Below are 17217 nucleotides of genomic sequence, written 5' to 3'. Positions count from 1 at the left end.
AAAAAGCCTCACCAATTTGCCTAGGTGACTACAGACCCAGACCCTTGGATCTTAAGAACAATGAACAATCCTCCCAACACTTGCACCCCCCCTTTCCTGGGAAATGTTGGATAAAAAGCCTCACCAATTTGCATAGGTGACCACCAACCCAAACCCTTGGAAAAACCCTGTAAAATCAGGATGGTAGATATCTTACAGGGTAATTAGATTCAAAAACATAGAGAACCCCTCTAGGCAAAACCTTAAGTTACAAAAAAGATACACAGACAGAAATAGTTATTCTATTCAGCACAATTCTTTTCTCAGCCATTTAAAGAAATCATAATCTAACACATACCTAGCTAGATTACTTACTAAGAGTTCTAAGACTCCATTCCTGGTCTATCCCCGGCAAAGACCCAGCATACAGACAGACACAGACCCTTTGTTTCTCTCCCTCCTCCCAGCTTTTGAAAGTATCTTGTCTCCTCATTGGTCATTTTGGTCAGGTGCCAGCGAGGTTACCTTTAGCTTCTTAACCCTTTACAGGTGAGAGGAGCTTTCCCCTGGCCAGGAGGGATTTCAAAGGGGTTTACCCTTCCCTTTATATTTATGACACAGGATAATACACCATGGAAGGCAAGAGCAGGAACATAAGAATGTCCCTACTGAGTCAGACCAATGGTCCATCTAGCCCAGCATCCTGTCTTCCAACAGTAGGCAATGCCAGGTGCTTCAGAGGAAATTAACAGAGCGTGCTGTTAGGAGAGTGCTCTCAACCCATGGTCCCCTCTGCAAGTAATAATCCATGCTTGTCAATGGGGGAACTCAAACACTGGCTTAAAGCGCCTCTCAGGCTGATAATTCTCCCCTAGTTACAAAAGCAGAATGATCCAGTGACTGTTTGAGTCAATCTAGGTATCTGTATGGTCCCATCCCTGTGGTATCCAAGTGCCAGTATCACTCGGGAAGGGAGCTCTGGGCTCCTAATTGGCTACAGTTAGGTCTGGAGCTGTCTATTTATTCTGCACCTTAAATACAAGAGCATCCTTCCAGAACAAGAATAAGAGGTTAGTGTGGTCTTAAAGGCCAGTGAACGCTAATAAGTCAGCATTAAAGCCTGCAGTGGTGTGCCAATGCACCTACTGTATTGCAGCATGCAAAGGCTGACTGAAAAAGATGCATATGAAGGCATGAAAAGTAAGAGCAATGCCTGCCTCTCTACTCATCCCAAAAATAATCCATCAAAGATGCAGCATTGATTTAGGTCTTCTGAACAGAGGCCAAACTGCGAAACGTTGTCAAGTTCAGAATCAGACAGCCTCATAACGTTAGATTTATATTTTTTTCATCATGTGTTTGGTTCTGGCCATTCATTCATCGTCATATTTATAGGCGCACTCGTCTGATTACCTGAGCCAGGCAAAAATCTTCCTCAACAAAGTGGGCCAGAACCTCAGCTGCTGTATAGCTGCAAAGCTCCATTGATACACTATGTTGATTTACGTACGCCAGTTGAGGGTCTGGCCTCCGTAATCACAACTCACCTGATTTCAGGCTTTATCCCAAACTTGCCACAGACCAGAATTGTGTAACTTACAAGGCATTCCTAGGCCCAGTTTTGAGCAAAGTGGCAAATTTATGGCAAACCATCAGAATCATGGTGGATTCGCAAAACAGCATTGCCAAAACTGGCTGTTTTGACCAGATTCCACTTCAAAATTTTAGGAGATGTTAGATGTCAGAACTCAAAGCACACACAGACTGAGAAAAAGCGAAGATGCTGTCACTGACTCTGAGGAAGTGAGATCCACAAGCTCCAGCTCGCTTTAAATTGTCTACCTTCAATAATGTTTCATGCTTCAAGACATACTGATCCATCAGCGAGTAGAAATTTGTGGTGTTGAAAATTAAGAACACATATTTCAGAAATAATACTTTATAATAAATGTATTCCCTTTCCTCTAGGAGACAATGTGAAGGAGCCTGAATGTACGTTTGACAGACATGGAGGAGTTGGTGTATTCCAGACAATGAAACAGTTTAAAGAAACTGCACACACTTCATCCCGAGAGACTTATTATTTTCAGCATTAAGTGGGTAACACCATATTTTTGATAAAATGCAGTTCCACATTAATATAGCTGATTGTAGATGTGCTGTGAGCTTACACACACAGATCTGACGTCACAACTGTCCCTGAGCAGCCTGGGTCTGCATTTCTTGTTCATAAATAAAGCCCAGCTACAGAAGATCTGATATTGATTTCACTGGCTAAGAGCTCCATCTAATGCCCATTGAACTCAACGGAATGACTTGCACTGGATCAGGTCTTAAATGCCTACATATGTCAGAGGAAAGGGTGTGAATGGTACACGCCCTATACACTAGAATGCAACTGCCAGGATCACTCATTTATTAGGGAAATCATTCCTTAATGTTTCCTAAAGTCAATGGGCCTGACTCTTACCCCAGCCTGTGCAAAACTCATGTGCATGGGCTTTGCACAAAGCGAGGGTATGATGCAGCCTGCCATGCTGTGATGAACAATCAGAGACATAAAGCCCCCTCACTCACCTCTAAATCCTGCCTTAGAATCTTTGGTCCAAGCAAGAGCTGCACTGGTAACTTGCTAGAAGCTTGAAGTAGGTCAATACATGTTTGATATGGAGGGGCTGCTCACAGAAGGAACAGATCTCAGGACATGTTGCTTCCTCTTGATCCTGCAGTCACTGCCAGCAGCTCCTCTCCATAGCAAAGATGGAGACCGATATATTGCAGGACTTGACAGCGGGCAGTTGTGTCACAGGCCACACTTGTTTGATTCAGAATTCCTCAAGCTCTTTCCTCCTCATGAGAAAGCTTCAAAATTTTCTTTTTGACCCATGCATGATCTGAGCTCCTTCATAAAAGGTGTTCTTGAATCATGACAAATCCATGACTACCACAACTAACATTAGCTCTCCCTGCACCAATCTGCTGCTCCTGCAAGGTCAAGTGGCAAAGTATTCCGGCTCTTTCCGGGGGAGGAAGAGGATGGAGAGCTGCCTATGACAGGGATCACATTTCCAGGAAAAGCTTTCCTTGGGTTTAAGAGTCTCCTGTACTGTAAACAGGGGTGATATTGAGTCAGAATTTCATGTTAAAAGTTTATATCCTCCCATCCTCAATTAGCTGCCCAGGCATTCAATTTAGGACTGGATTAAAAATTTTCCATCTAAGCCTCTTTTAAAAAAAACAAAACAAAACAGAAAATTGGATTTTCAATAAAATAAAGCAGTGGTTCTCAACCTGTGGCTCATTCAGCGCACAGCTGCAGCTGTGACATCCTCAGGGCCATACAGGTAGTATATATTTTGAATGCGGCCCACATAACACACAGAGAGCTGCATATGCAGCCCAATGATAAATAGGTTGAGAACCACTGACATACAGTTTTACATGAAAAGCATCTGTTTTTTGCGGAAAATTGAAATTTTTTCAGATGTTCAATATTTCAACAAAAACTGAAATATTTCAATTTGGATATACTACCTTAGTGCCTGTTGGGAGTTGTAATGTGGTCATTTCATATCCCTGATTTTCTATGGGCCAGGCTTCCCAGACAGACTACATCTCCCATGATGTACCATAGCCAGGGATGTCCATGATGCACTGCTTCTGGTCTCCATGAGGGGAAACTATGGTGCATCATGGAGATATAGTCAAAAATTTCAGTGGGGGGGGGGAAGCCATTTGCTGACCAACTGTAGTTCAGATCACTTTGACAAGAGCTTGTTGGAGCTCTGCTATGGCAGTCAGGCTGTTCAGAGAAGTCCTCCTTCCTGTTTCTTTGGAGCCACCTATTGGATTGTGCACTACACAGTCAGCATGAGGCAATAAGAATCCCTCACTTAGAAGAGCTACTCATTCGGTAACAGATGAGCCATTGAGAGCAATGTCTAGAAGTGAGATGAAAGAAAAATGCGTTTCACTCGATTCTCAGTTTCTCATTTTTTTTTCATGGCCGTAAAAAATCAAAAGCAAAGAAAACCAAGGCATTAAGTGTACGACGTGACTTTATTATATGAATTACTATTAAACATCTTTAAGAAAAAAATACTTATAGAAATAAGTTCTAAAATAGCAACACTCACAAACATCACAGAAATCTTTTTTGGTTTTTAAACCATTTCGTATAGAAGCAATACAAATGTCACTGAATATTGTACATTTTTATAGAAGAAATGCATTTTGGCTTTCAAGCCTGTCTTTGTGGCCTTTCCACTTGTTAGACCTGAATTTTTAAAAAGGAAAAAAAAACACCCTTCCTCCTCCATTACAATGGTATTTGGTGCTCCCGGGACATTTGGAAATGGTTACAAGGTTACATCGTTTAGAAAGACTGTGTCACGACTAGGATCTAAAAGTGCATTGTTAGAACACATTAGCTAGCATGTCCTAAAAGTCCTGCATAGACAAAGCAGCGTATTCTGTTAACACATGCTAAACTATGCATGTTAACATATACACTGCCTTGTCTACACTAGACATTTAGTAGCTAGCACTTGTTAGCTACCACATGCTAACACCACACCTTTAGATCCTCATCTCAACAAAGCCAGAAAGATGTGAACCCCGCAGCGTATCAAACGCAGATCAAGGAAGTCATGTAACAATATTATTCTCCTCCCATTCACTGCAATGCTAAGTTTCTAAAAACCACCAAATACGCTTTACTCTGCCTGGCTTTTTATATGCCTACAATGTGGGTCAGTGGAGAGTCACATCTCAGTATGGGCTCTGTCCTGGGAGGTTCTGAGCACTCAAAACTCCAACTGACTTTGAAGAGAGTAGAGCAGTGGTTCTCAACCTTTTTTCATTTACAGAACCCTAAACAATTTCGAATGGAGGTGCAGACCCCTTTGGAAATCTACTTTCTGTATATATAGTTGAATTCTGCTCAGTTTTCAGTCTAAGTCTTTTGTGGACCCCTTAGACACAGTCTGCAGACCCGACCACAGGTTGCAAACCACTGGAGTAGAGAGTACTCAGCACCTCACAGATGTGTTCAGTACAGAGAGACTGAGGGAACTGGGATTGTTTAGTCTGCAGAAGAGAAGAATGAGGGGGGATTTGATAGCTGCTTTCAACTACCTGAAAGGGGGTTCCAAAGAGGATGGATCTAGACTGTTCTCAGTGGTAGCTGATGACAGGGCAAGGAGTAATGGTCTCAAGTTGCAGTGGGGGAGGTTTCGGTTGGATATTAGGAAAAACTTTTTCACTAGGAGGGTGGTGAAACACTGGAATGCATTACCTAGGGAGGTGGTGGAATCTCCTTCCTTAGAAGTTTTTAAGGTCAGGCTTGACAAAGCCCTGGCTGGGATGATTTAGTTGGGTCCATTTAGTTGGTCCTGCTTTGAGCAGGGGGTTGGACTAGATGACCTCCTGAGGTCCCTTCCAATCCTGATATTCTATGATTCTATGATCTCCAGATCGGCCCTAATAGAACAATGAGGCAATAAGTCGCCTCTGGACTAGTCTCCAGCTGTGCCGCAGCTGTGTCGCTGCAGGCTTTTAAGTGTAGATATAGCCTGAGATTGTATTAAGAAGATGACCTTGGGGAGCTATGTTAACTAACACAATGTCTTAGAAGTCAGCATAGAGAGGGAGAAGTTGTGCTAAGCACTGTGACAGCTGGCCGTGGTTAACCCTATGGTTCTAGTCGGATTTACCCATGACAAGATGATGAAATGTTAAGCACACCTTGTCCTTGTCTATAGTGACTGTTAACACATTGTTAGTTAACATGACTCCATAAGGTTGTGTTATAACACAACCTGATTTCTAGATAGAGACCAAGGAGTAAAAGATTTCAATAAACCTAGCACTAATTTAGCAGCGGTGCAGCTGCTAACATACAACACGTGTGTCCTGAGGAACAGGTGCATTTGTATTTTTCCCTTCCCACTCCCCCCAATCCACAAAGCACTTCCTGGAGACCAGACTGTCTTATAAAAATGCGTTTCTGCTGGGACAGGCAGCACAGTTTCCTACCAGCAAGAGTCTGAGCTTCTGTTTGTTCGGCCGTTGATGCCTTTTTGCATTCATGGAAACTTAGCTCAAAGTTAAGCCCTCAGTAGCCAAGAGAAGTTGGAACTTTTACAAGCTGATCTGATTCCAAGCTTGATTTTCTTCCAAACATGCAGAGCTGCTTTAGGAGAGGGAGAAACAGCCAAGCACTTATTAAAGTAGGAGCCAATTAAGGATAGGAAAAAGGGGGTGGGGGAGAAACAGACCTTCCAATTCTAAGGCTGGGGATAAAAGTCCCTCCTCCTCCTCCAAAAGCCCATCTGTTTCCAGTGGTAGTGCTCCAGCTTCACCCTTAGCAACCAATACGTATGTATGGACACACGTACTTGGGGCCTTACCCTGAGTGGTGCTGAGCAATGTAGCACCCACTGATTTCAAAGGGGCCAGTGGGTGCCTGGCAGCTCCCAAAATCAGGCCCTTAGTCGCTTCCTTTCTCTGAACAGCCTCAAAAGCATATTCCAGGAACCTCATATACTGCGTGCTGCAGAAGCTTCCAAGCCACTGAATTCTTGTCTGAGCACGGATGACCTCACTTGAAACTATTCTAGTCCCTGAAGCAGGCAAATTTCTCCTCCACTCAGGAGGTTTTACCAAAAGACTCATTGATGCTCCTCTCCCTTTTATTTATTTTTTGAAAGGAACAGACACCAAAAACAAGCTCAGCGTGGGGGGAATTTGAATCTTTAGAGGATCTTTAGTCTTTGAGAACCTCAAAAGTTGCTGAGATCCCAGGGCATAGCTGCTGTCCACATCCTGATTCAAGTCTCCATGCACTTGCCCACTGCACTGTTTGGGATTTGTAGCAGCTCATGTTCTGACTGGGAGGTCATGGGCACTATATGCGACAGTTGAGGAGTTAGTGTAATATCCAAATCACGTTCTGTCAGGAGAATGTGTCACTTCAGCAATAGACACATGGACCCTTTCATCAGGAACCTCTTGAAACTCCGTGCCACACAGACTCGAAGTCCTGCACTGAAAGGAAGCGCTGTGTGTGCCTGAATCCACTTTTGCTCATCCCTACTAGTTCTGAACAGTGTATCAAATTACTCAGGCCCAGACGAGGAAACCCACCACTGCCTTCGTGTTTCCATTGAGTAGCTTGATTGAATGCCAGGTGCATGGAACAAGAGCCTCATGCTCAGCAACTTTTAAAAAGAATCTGTCTTGGCACATGCTTCAAAGGCATACAGATTCTCCAGCAGATTTTGAAAGGAGCCTGTCAGGGAGTTTAAGCCTGCAATGTGGGCTTTTGTTACAAAGCCTAATAGAAAGGCAATGAAAAATGTTGGACTGATTGCTTGGATCGGTGTGTCTTCCTGCTGCTTTTGCACCCAAACGTTGCAGCGCTTGTGCTACTGCATGGGACCCAGAAAGTGAGATGGACTAGTCTATTCTCACTGCCCAAGCTTAGAAGTAAATAGACAGTATTGATGTAGAAAAGAAAACTTGCTTGGGGGGAGTTATTTCAGTAATTGACACTGCTGTTTGTAGCACAGGGAAGGAATTTTTTTTTAACTATTTTTTTTTAGCCTGACAGTGTCCATTTCGATTCCAATGATTTGAGCATTACTTTTAATCCCCCCAATGTTCCACTGTGCCACCAGATTCCAAGCTCTCGCCCGGAGGAGGGATGTCATCCTCTCATTGACTGGCAAGCTCTGAACCAATCTCCTCTTCATTTCATGTTATGAGAACTGCTCTCAGGTCTGTGCCCAGAACTCCCAAGACCATATGGGCTCAGCTAAAGAAAACCCACTCATGTCTCAACTTGAGGTCAAATTCTGATCCCACTGAAGTCAGCTGTGAGACTCACATTAAGCAGGATTTAGCCTATGATGTACAAACTCAGAGGTGAATCAAATAAGGCCCCAGCTACAATCCCCTCCCATCTAATCTGGTAAGTGTTTCTAGACAGCCAAAACTCATTGCCTGCTACATAGGGAGCAGCCAACTGTCATGAACAATCCAAATGAGAACCCGTGGGATATGTTCTAATTCAGAGATCAGCAGTGAGAACTACACAGCTTTGAAATTCAGCCTTCCCCCACCCCCCATTCCTACTCTGTAAAGGTACCGTACTATCACAAGAGCAGCAGCACAAAGCTAGAGGAAGTGGTACACTGGAGGAGAAACTGGACCCAGCTTGGTGTCTAGTTCAAGGAAATTTTATTCATGCCTGAGGCAAAGGTTTAATTCAATGTGAGATGCCCAGGAGAAGGCCTTTTCTTTTTCAAAAGACGATTTATATTATCCTGCCTATTACCTGATCTGGATCCTGGCTTATTATCTCTTAGTAACAGTAACAATAAACAACATTTTTCAGGTCTTTTTTTATGTGCGTAAAGTTACATCACATTGCTACAGTGATACGTTTAAAAATGCGCAAGCCAGAGCCCCGCTTTTCAATGTATTATTGTTGTTATTGTTTTTAATTCATATCCAAACCATGTTTATATCAAAGAGGGTGAGGGATTGGCCATTATTCCCACAAGCTTGAAATCCATTATCTTCACTGCAGTGACTGAGAAAAATTCAGATCAGCTGCTGATTTTTGGCTGGATTTGCTGGATAGGAAAGAGGTGTTTTCAAACCCGCTGGGAAGAAAAAATTGTGCCTCACTTTAATACTTGTACTTCAGAAAAGGATGATAGTGGGGGAAGCCAAGGAAATTGTTTTTTCTTTGCAGCCATCTTCTTATTAAGACTTTAACAAATAAAGCCCAGTTCAGGCAATGGATCTGGGATCTAGAAGAGAAGGGTAGGGAGGGGGAAAGGAAGAAGTGTATTCAGTCAAAGCTGCTTCACTCATGGTGCTGAAACAAAGCCTGTCACTGTGCACTGGATGTTTTTAAACCAAGCCATAAGGATTCACTGAACTTGATGCATAGGAACAGGCAGGCATGAATACTGGAGCCTCTGCATGGTTTTCATCAGTAACCTCATGCTGAGTCCACCCACATACGTTCTCCATGGAGAGCAAAGAACAGGAAAGAATTGGCCAGACGGTTTCTCTTGCATTCTTCAGTACAAAGGCCAAAGTACCTGTTGCTATCCACACAGCAGCTATTAATGGGGCTGGAGGGGCAGACATCTGTACAACAATGGCAGAGTAAGTCCCTGTGGGTGACATTCACCCCAATGCAAGCCCCATGTGCAAGGCTTTATGCACAAAGACCTACCTAGATCCTTAACACATAGCACAAAGAACTCCACACATCCTCTCTGAGGCATGGTGATTTTCACCCTAAGTCATCAAGGATGTTGTGGGGCCAGTGCTATCAGCTGTAGCTGAAACAAGAGGAAGTAATCCATCCTGTGAAAGCCAGGGAAGAACAAACAGCTGAAGCCAAGACAATACCCTCTGTTTCAACTTTGCGTTGGAGCACCAGGGATAAAGCTCAAGCCACTTGTTTTCTCCATGACAGCATGCAACAGATCCTTTGAATTTTCTTAGGTTGGCACTTTGTCCATTGGCCCCATTGTCTAACCTACATCACTCAAATCATTGGGGGGCGGGAGGGATGGGCTTGCAACAGGATAGCTGATCTGATTCCTGTAACTAGCTGCACATTACCCCCAAACACTTCTTACCATTTATTGTCCTTCTTTCGGCCTCTCTTCTTCCTCGTGTAGCTGCTGCCTTCTTGCTTGGAAATCCTCATCTGAAAGGCATGAGACAGACCTGTGTGGTCAGAACTTCAGGAGATCCTTTCCCGTATCTAAACAAGCTGGGTGGCAAAGCTGCAGCAGTGTCAGGGGACTGGAAGGGCCTGGGAATTGCAGAAGGATATAGGTGACTGTCACTCTTGGGTCACTGATTGGTTCAAACCTGCCCCAGGCTAGCAGTGAACAAAGCCACTACTGTTAGATGGCAGTTCCATGTCCTACATGGAATGAGTAGGTGAGTATCAGCCCATTTCCTACTGCATGAGTGCCCACCTGTACAGCTGGCGCCTTGGTTGGCTGCCTCAGCAGATGGGCCTTGGTGTGAATGGGCTATGGAGACTGTACCACCCTCTCACCCCTTGTGGTGCTTCTCCTGGGTCAAGGAAAGAGGCTACTGCTGTTGTGCTGTCCTGTAGACAAATAACGGACTTCAGGTCTCGGGGATGCTGATCCAACACCTTTCACCACTGGGTTATACTTCTGTTAAATCTACGCATGCCTGTTGCAAAGCCGCAGCGAGTGTTACCCACCCGAACCTACAGAGGGTGTTCCTGGCCCTTGGGGAAGCAAGCCGCATTTTGTTTGGTGATCCCATCATCTGATGAGGAGCTGAACTAACAGAGAACAGGGGGCTGGACAGCCAGAACACATGGTGGAAGGGGACCAGGAGGAAGGGCCTGCTCACCCCAAACCTCATTCAGATACCTTGGGGAGTTAACACACAGATGGAGAAGTATCCGTTGTACAGTACAGGGTTTGAAATGGAGGAGCCTGGCTAAAAAGTGGGGGAGTTCCTCATCCTGTCTCTGGCTTGGGGGAGCTCCCCCATGCTGTTTCTGGTGCAGAGAGAGCTCCCCCATTCCTGTTTCACTCTACATTTAGCCACAGGGATGGTCCAGGCCTGCTAGCTCTTTGCGTTAGGAAAGGGCGACTCAGGGAACAGGTTCCAAACAGCTAGCGTCACAGGCAGGAAGGAATCTGCAAGAAAGGAAGCTCGATTTTTGGTGTGCAGCCCCTGCTATTTGGGGTCACAAACCCACACACACCAAGGCAGTGGGCAAATCAGCTGGAGACTTGCTCTCTAGCAGAAACAAACATTGTCTTACCACACGAGTGTCCTTCAACGTCATCGAGAAGATTAGCTGTGGAAGCCGCTGTCCCCATGCTGCACTCTCTGTTAAGGAAAATGTTCGACAGCCTGGGAAGTAAATTACAGACTCGCAAACAGCCCATCACAATTGACTCGAAGAATTGGGGGTGGTTCCCAGGTATGTTTCCAGTTGCATTCTGCTGCTATCTGGCATGAGATCCGGGTCATAACAGAACAGGGAGGCCATAACAGTGGCACTCAGGTACCAAGGCAACATACTTCGGAGAGTATTAACGCAGCCACCCTAAGGAGAGCAGTCTGGGGATAACAAAGCCCTTTTATCTCTAGGTCTCTATCCACGTGCCAGCTAAAATGAAAATGGAAAAGAAGGGGAAGAAAAGCTGATAGATGAGTCACCAGCATGGTTTCTCTTGCATCATTGGTATTGAGCAGTGTCCTAGGACTCCCATGATAATTATTTAGCACATGTGCTTTTGAAATTAACATGCCACTAGAGAAACTCTCTCCACAAAATACAGTTTCAAGGGGGCTTCAGCAACAAGCGAATCATTTTAGCTTGGCTCAAACCAGAATATCAGCTCCAAACACACCAAGACTTCAGGGGAGTTCAGAGCTGGGTCCAAATGTGCATACACCATGAGCTGTGAATGTCTGCTGTGGCTTGGATTATGAGGGTTGCAAACATGTACCTTTTGGTTACTGACATTGTTTTCTCCCTGAGCTATAGCTCCCTTCCACGTGCACAAATCTTTTCCCTAGTTTCAGGGCTTAAGTGAGATTTAAGTGGTGCATGGACCAGGGATTCTCTACCTTGTCTATACCAAGAAACCTCTTCCCCATGCCAGGATCCTCCCCCCCACCCATCCTGTTAACCTCCCCGCCATTAAAAAAATATGGGACGGTCAGCATGGTTGTGTCCCCCTAACCCTTTCCTTTACCCAAAGGTGGAGAACCCTGGCATAGGCCTCGTTCTAGCCCTTTGCAGCAGAGTTTTATTCCAAGTTGTGGGACCTGGACCCATCCCTGGGAAGCTCAGTGTGACCAAGGGGTGGGAGGACAACGTCATGTGCTGAAAGGATACACCTGGTGCTTCAGTAAGTGTTTTCTTTTTGACTTCTTCATCTTGGTCTTCTCTGAGAAAGCTCTGGCAAGTTCAAACAGCTTCTTACGTGTAGCTGAAAGGAAACAGGCAGGTGAATGGCTTGCTCTTAACCAGCCATCAAAAGTGGATAGCAAACAACAAGTATGACAAGTGCCAAGTTCCCATGCCATCCATTTGGGATGATGGGGCTTTGATTCACCCTCTACATGCTGCAGGGCAGGGGATGACTAAACCAAGATGAATTTGCCTGCTTGAATGCACAATGCCTTACTGCTTAGCCTTAGGAAACCAAGGACCAATAAACCTTTCCAGGCACTGGTACTAGTTTCAGTGATCAGAAAGAATATAATTTGATCCCTGCAGGAAGGATTCAATTGACTACACAAAAGGTCTGACTATTCAGACTTTTTGATTGTGATTTCCATGACATTCTTCATCCATGACTAAGCCAAATTCCCTCTCTCCCCTCACCCCCACACTAAACAAAGCTCAAATAAACTGTGGCCCATGAGTCAGTCAAACTGCGTGAGGTGCCCAATTTATTTTACAACAGGAGAGTAGCCTGTGGCTTGCTGGAAAGAAAGAACAAAAGTGGGAAGAGTTTCTATTAACTCCTCATTCTCTAGCCTCTATTTTATTATTTAAACAGAAGCTAGAAAGGACTTGCTTCTATTCCCAGGAAGCCCAATCCAATCCGTGTCATGGAGTTGTGCCTACAATACATACATTGAAGACAGGCATACACACAGGCTTGCAGCATGAAGGAGCATGCCAGATCTGATGTCAGAGCAGCCAGAGCAATTTAGCCAGTTTCAGCACCTATAAATGGCAAAACCACACTCCATTGCCTGTGTCTACCGGAGGAGACACCTAACTGATCTGCCTGCGAGTGGCAGAGAAAATCCATCCAAGCCACATGTGTCATCTTCTGGGGTGGGGTAGGAAGAAAAGAAAAATGGATTCCACTTGAAGAACAAACTCGTTCAGGGAGCAGTGCTGCTCCCCCCACATCACGGGGACTCTCTTCATGAGTGATGGAACCTAGAGCATGGCCTCCTTTACTGTTTTAACCCACTTGCTTGCTGGAGATCTGGTCTCATCCCCAGCCTAGACAGACGGGGCTAAGTGCTGACAAAGTCCTCAGTGCTGTACATGACGGTCCCTGCCCCAATGAGCTTAGTGCCTGGGGGAGAGAGACATTGAAAGCAGGGCTAGAGAGGAAGCTTTTGGTGGCAGGGACTGTCCCTTTGTTCTGTGTTTGTACAGCACTTAGCACAGTGGGGGGCTGGTCTGTGACGGGGGCTCCCAGGTACTATGGGAAGGCAATTATTATTAATGTGCTGGGACGCTCAGAGGAAGGAACGTCTTGAAGTTTTGCTTTTCTTCTTAATGCCCTTCCTGTTGGCATTGTGGGAGGAATGAGTCCAGAAAAGGCATGTGCTGAGGGGAGGGGAGGGGAGTGGCTCAGGGACTCGGGATGCAGAGGGCATTCCTGGCACAGGGCTGCACTGAAGTGAGCCTGGGAGAAAAAACAGGGGAATGAGCCTAGCATGGCTGGTGTGGTGGTTGGGGGCTTCCTGTGAAGCCTATCAACAACATTGCTGAAGTTATCCAGAATGCAACGCTAGGCACTCACCAGGAGTCAGACACGCATTACTACTGTGGCAGCTTCCTCAAAACCAAGCTCTCTCACAAGTTTGAAACAACTGGCACAGGGGAGGTTGGTCCATCTCTGACCAGGTCTGCACCCAGGCCAGAAGGAAAGCACAGATGGGCGCAGAGTGTGGGTCAGAGGATCCAGAAATCCAGGATTACAGAAGGCAAATGGAAATCAAACCCCAATCTGCTCCAGGCTTTGGAGATGGATGAGTGCAATTTGGATTTCCGTATTTGATACTCCCAGTTCATCCTCGCCAAGCTTAGTGCAGCCTTACACAGCACAACGTATTAAAGCCCCTTCTAATCAAAAGCTCAACTCCCAGCTGAACGTGCCTTGCCCTGTTAGAGTCACGGGGTGGCTTGACAAACATGAATAACTTCTGAGGCTTGGAGGGGAGGTAAGAATCCCGTATCTTCGCAGATCTGTGCATACCCGGGTACTGGCTTGCACATGCGCGCACACGCACACACGCATGCAGAGTGCTTTAGCAGAAAAATGCCTTAGCACTAGATTCAGTGCTAAAGAATCCTTACTGCTTCACCTCCTCCGCCTGCCCACCTACTGCCACGCAGCCTTCCCTCTGCCAATACAGAACGTAGAGACAAACTCACATTTTCCCATGTGTTTCAATTTGTCCCTGAATAAGGCATCTTCAGACACAGCACTGCTGGCCTCGCTGGTTACAGGGGCTACATCACCTGAAATGCAAAAATCTGGTCACTAGGGGTTTGTAGGGGTGGAGCAGGGTGTGCAGAGAATCTAAGCCGAACCATCACACTGACCCAATTCCAGTTCCAGTGAAACAGCAGCCCTGCCACAAAGCAGCTGGCAAGCATCTCTGTCCTGAGCTGAATAAGACAGAGTAAGAAAAGAGCACACATAAAAGATGGAGACCAGGGAGAAATTACCAGCATTTCCTAGTGCACAAAGGGATAGTCTGTTCTGTCTCAATGAGACAAGCCAGGTGGGATGCAGACAGGGCTGGATTCTGGCGGAGGGGGGAGATGGGATGGGAGACAGGATGGAGGTCAGCAGATACAGTACTACCTAGGCCTCTTGGGATGGAAGTGACCCTCCACATTCAGCTGCTTCCAGTACAGCCCTTCCTTTAAAAGGGTTACAGATAAGAGATTACAGCTGTGGCTCTGTTGATTTCAACAGAGCTATGGGTGATTTCTGCCTGCCTGTGGCCTTGAATCTTCAGTGCTCTACAACTTTGCTACCTGTGCAGAATTAATGCAGAGCAGCTGTAGGTGCTACCACTCTGACCTGGCAGCTTTCACTCCTGTGCACAATGGATGCAAAATGACTACACAAGGTGCAAGGCCCTGCAGAATCAGGCCCCATCCATCAATGTCTGTTCATACAAAAAAAAATTGCCCTTTGCTGAACAAAAAGCCTCTTGCTTCTTTGAGAGAAAGTGACCCCAAGTCACCCAATCTGCTAATTTTATTTCTCAGTTGGTTATTAGATCATGCTCCAAGCCCATTTGCATTACCATGATGATACAGACAGTTAATTAAGAATGGAGAAAGTTTAGAAGTCTCAGCTGTACTAGTGCAGGCAGCTGATCTGGGTGAGTCACAGCTCCTTGTTAATCATATCCTTGTGCTTCTCGCCCTCTTTATCAAATCTGGGCACAATTGAAATTCCGTAACCTTAGCCAAAATCATCACGTCAAGCCTCAATGAATAGCTCCATTTGCCGTGTCCTGCTCTGTAGTTCAACATGAAGATACTGACAGACACCAACGCTGTCTGTCCTTTGGGGCAGCTGCTATGCAGTCCCTAAGGTTAATCAAGATTACTCAGATAGTTGGTATGCCTGCAAGGCATGATCCCTGGCTCCTGGGCTAGACAAGGGTATGTTTTGTTATACTTGGGAACTAGAGCATAGTTCTCTTCATTCTACCTCCACTCCCAAGCAAAATCTACATAGCCATGCATGGCAAGAGAGAAAAGGACCAGGATGGGGAATGAGGAGGACTCTTTTAGCCTTGGGCCAATGTAGAAGCAATAATGGTTTCCAAGTTTCATTTGATCAAAGCTCAAAGCATGTGCTAGACTCTAGCACTAAGGCAGAGAGAGAGTGGAGCCGAAAACTGCATCTTACTGTCTCCTTATTGCAACCTGACTGGAATCGAAGCTTTCTGAATGCTGAGGGATTGAGACAAGGCAGGCGCTATTAATACAGTATCATGTAGGCAGGGGGAAGTAGCAAATAGGCTAGCAAAGGTGTGCCACCCTTTTCTGGGTCATTTTGCCCATTCCCAGCAGCTCCAGCAACTGAGAGAAAACAGAGAAATTATCTGCTGCAGGATAGGAAACTTAAGGGGGAGATTTTCCAAGCAAAGACACGAATTAGGGCCTCAACTCCCACTGGCTGTCCCAACTGCCCTTTGTTCCTCTAAAAATCTCCCCTATAACTTCTGCTCACATCACACTATTTTTACAGTCATCAGAAGTCTCCCACAATGTCCCTGACGATACCCCCCCCCAGGGGGAGAATCCCTTTCCAGCCCCAAACCTAAGGAGTTTTGGAAAGGAGAAAGGGATTGATGTCAATTGCCACCAAAAGGAAGGTTTTCACCCTCTGCCATTCATGTCACAAGATATGTCTCCACTGCAAAAAAGGTGTGTTCTTCACTCTGGTTAAAACAGCAGTAAAGATACGGCAACTCAGCTTTTAACTTGGGTTAGCAGCTCGACTTAAAACTGATAAAGCAGCCTGGGGCTGAACTCGAGCTGCTACCCAAACTGGCACATCTTTACTGCTATTTTAACCCAAGCTGGCTAATTTGGGTTAGAACACACTTTTTTTTTCTTTTTTTTTTTTAAAGCGAAGACCTACCTGCAGTGTGGCCCTCTGCAGACAACGCAATGGCAGAAGCGTTAAAAATACGAGAGCAGCTGCCAGGAGATCTCTGTGATCATATGCTCACACACGGCTTGTAAATTACCTGGTTGTACAGAAGAAAAGCTGAATTCATTACTGACAGCAACACTGGTCGACTTGGATTTTTTTGACTCATACTTCAGTCGATCTGAAGAACAAAAAACATTCAATTAGCCCTGGGACCCTGAATCATTTATTCCATTCTTCTTGACCTAACCAGGCATTACATTGCACTCACTGCCAAGGGTGTTTTACAGCTTCAGTGTAACAAGGTATGGAATGAGGAAGGGAGTCTGGGGCAGGAGCAGGGGGAATTTTTTTTCTTCATCTTAAATTTGTTTTTATGGTTTATGAAAGGGGCAGAACTGACAGCCCAGAAGGCTGAAGTCCTAGTCTCTGTTTGTCAGAGGGTGCAGATGGATGGCAGGAGAGAGATCACTAGATCATTACCTTTAGGTTCACTCCCTCTGGGGCACCTGGCATTGTCCACTGTCGGTAGACAGGATACTGGGTTGGATGGACCTTTGGTCTGACCCAGTATGGCCATTCTTATGTTCTTAAGTCCTCCATCCAGAGGGTAGGTACAGCCTGGAAGGCAGTAGAGCCAGCTTCCCCACACTGCTCTGCCAATGTGCCTCATCCCGACAGGGACCATGCTGTAGGGCTGGCTAACTGGGAGCTGGGATTGAGATCCACCAATAGCATTGTTAAAAACAGGAAGTCATTTGGG

General features: G+C 45.6%; 1 protein-coding gene across 6 annotated transcripts in view; it reads right to left on the bottom strand.

Annotated features, from left to right (window-relative positions):
• CUEDC1 (CUE domain containing 1) overlaps positions 1–17217 on the bottom strand; it is a 136430-nt gene that overhangs the window by 7792 nt on the left and 111421 nt on the right. For 4 of the 6 annotated variants that reach the window (XM_073315108.1, XM_073315107.1, XM_073315110.1 and 1 more), the window contains 5 exons: positions 16552–16635; positions 14204–14290; positions 11912–12005; positions 10826–10884; positions 10425–10697 (listed from right to left, as the gene is read on the bottom strand). In XM_073315108.1, coding sequence (XP_073171209.1) covers positions 10624–10697; positions 10826–10884; positions 11912–12005; positions 14204–14290; positions 16552–16635 — 398 coding nt within the window. In that variant the 3' untranslated portion in view covers positions 10425–10623. Of the gene's footprint in view, positions 1–4019; positions 8799–9644; positions 9716–10424; positions 10698–10825; positions 10885–11911; positions 12006–14203; positions 14291–16551; positions 16636–17217 lie in introns of those variants that run through there. The other 2 variants (XM_073315111.1, XM_073315112.1) reach the window with 2 other exon arrangements.

The sequence above is a fragment of the Lepidochelys kempii genome, chromosome 17, assembly GCF_965140265.1.
Source record: "Lepidochelys kempii isolate rLepKem1 chromosome 17, rLepKem1.hap2, whole genome shotgun sequence".
Taxonomy (NCBI): Eukaryota; Metazoa; Chordata; order Testudines; family Cheloniidae; genus Lepidochelys; species Lepidochelys kempii.
This window is presented reverse-complemented; position numbering and strand designations above follow the sequence as displayed.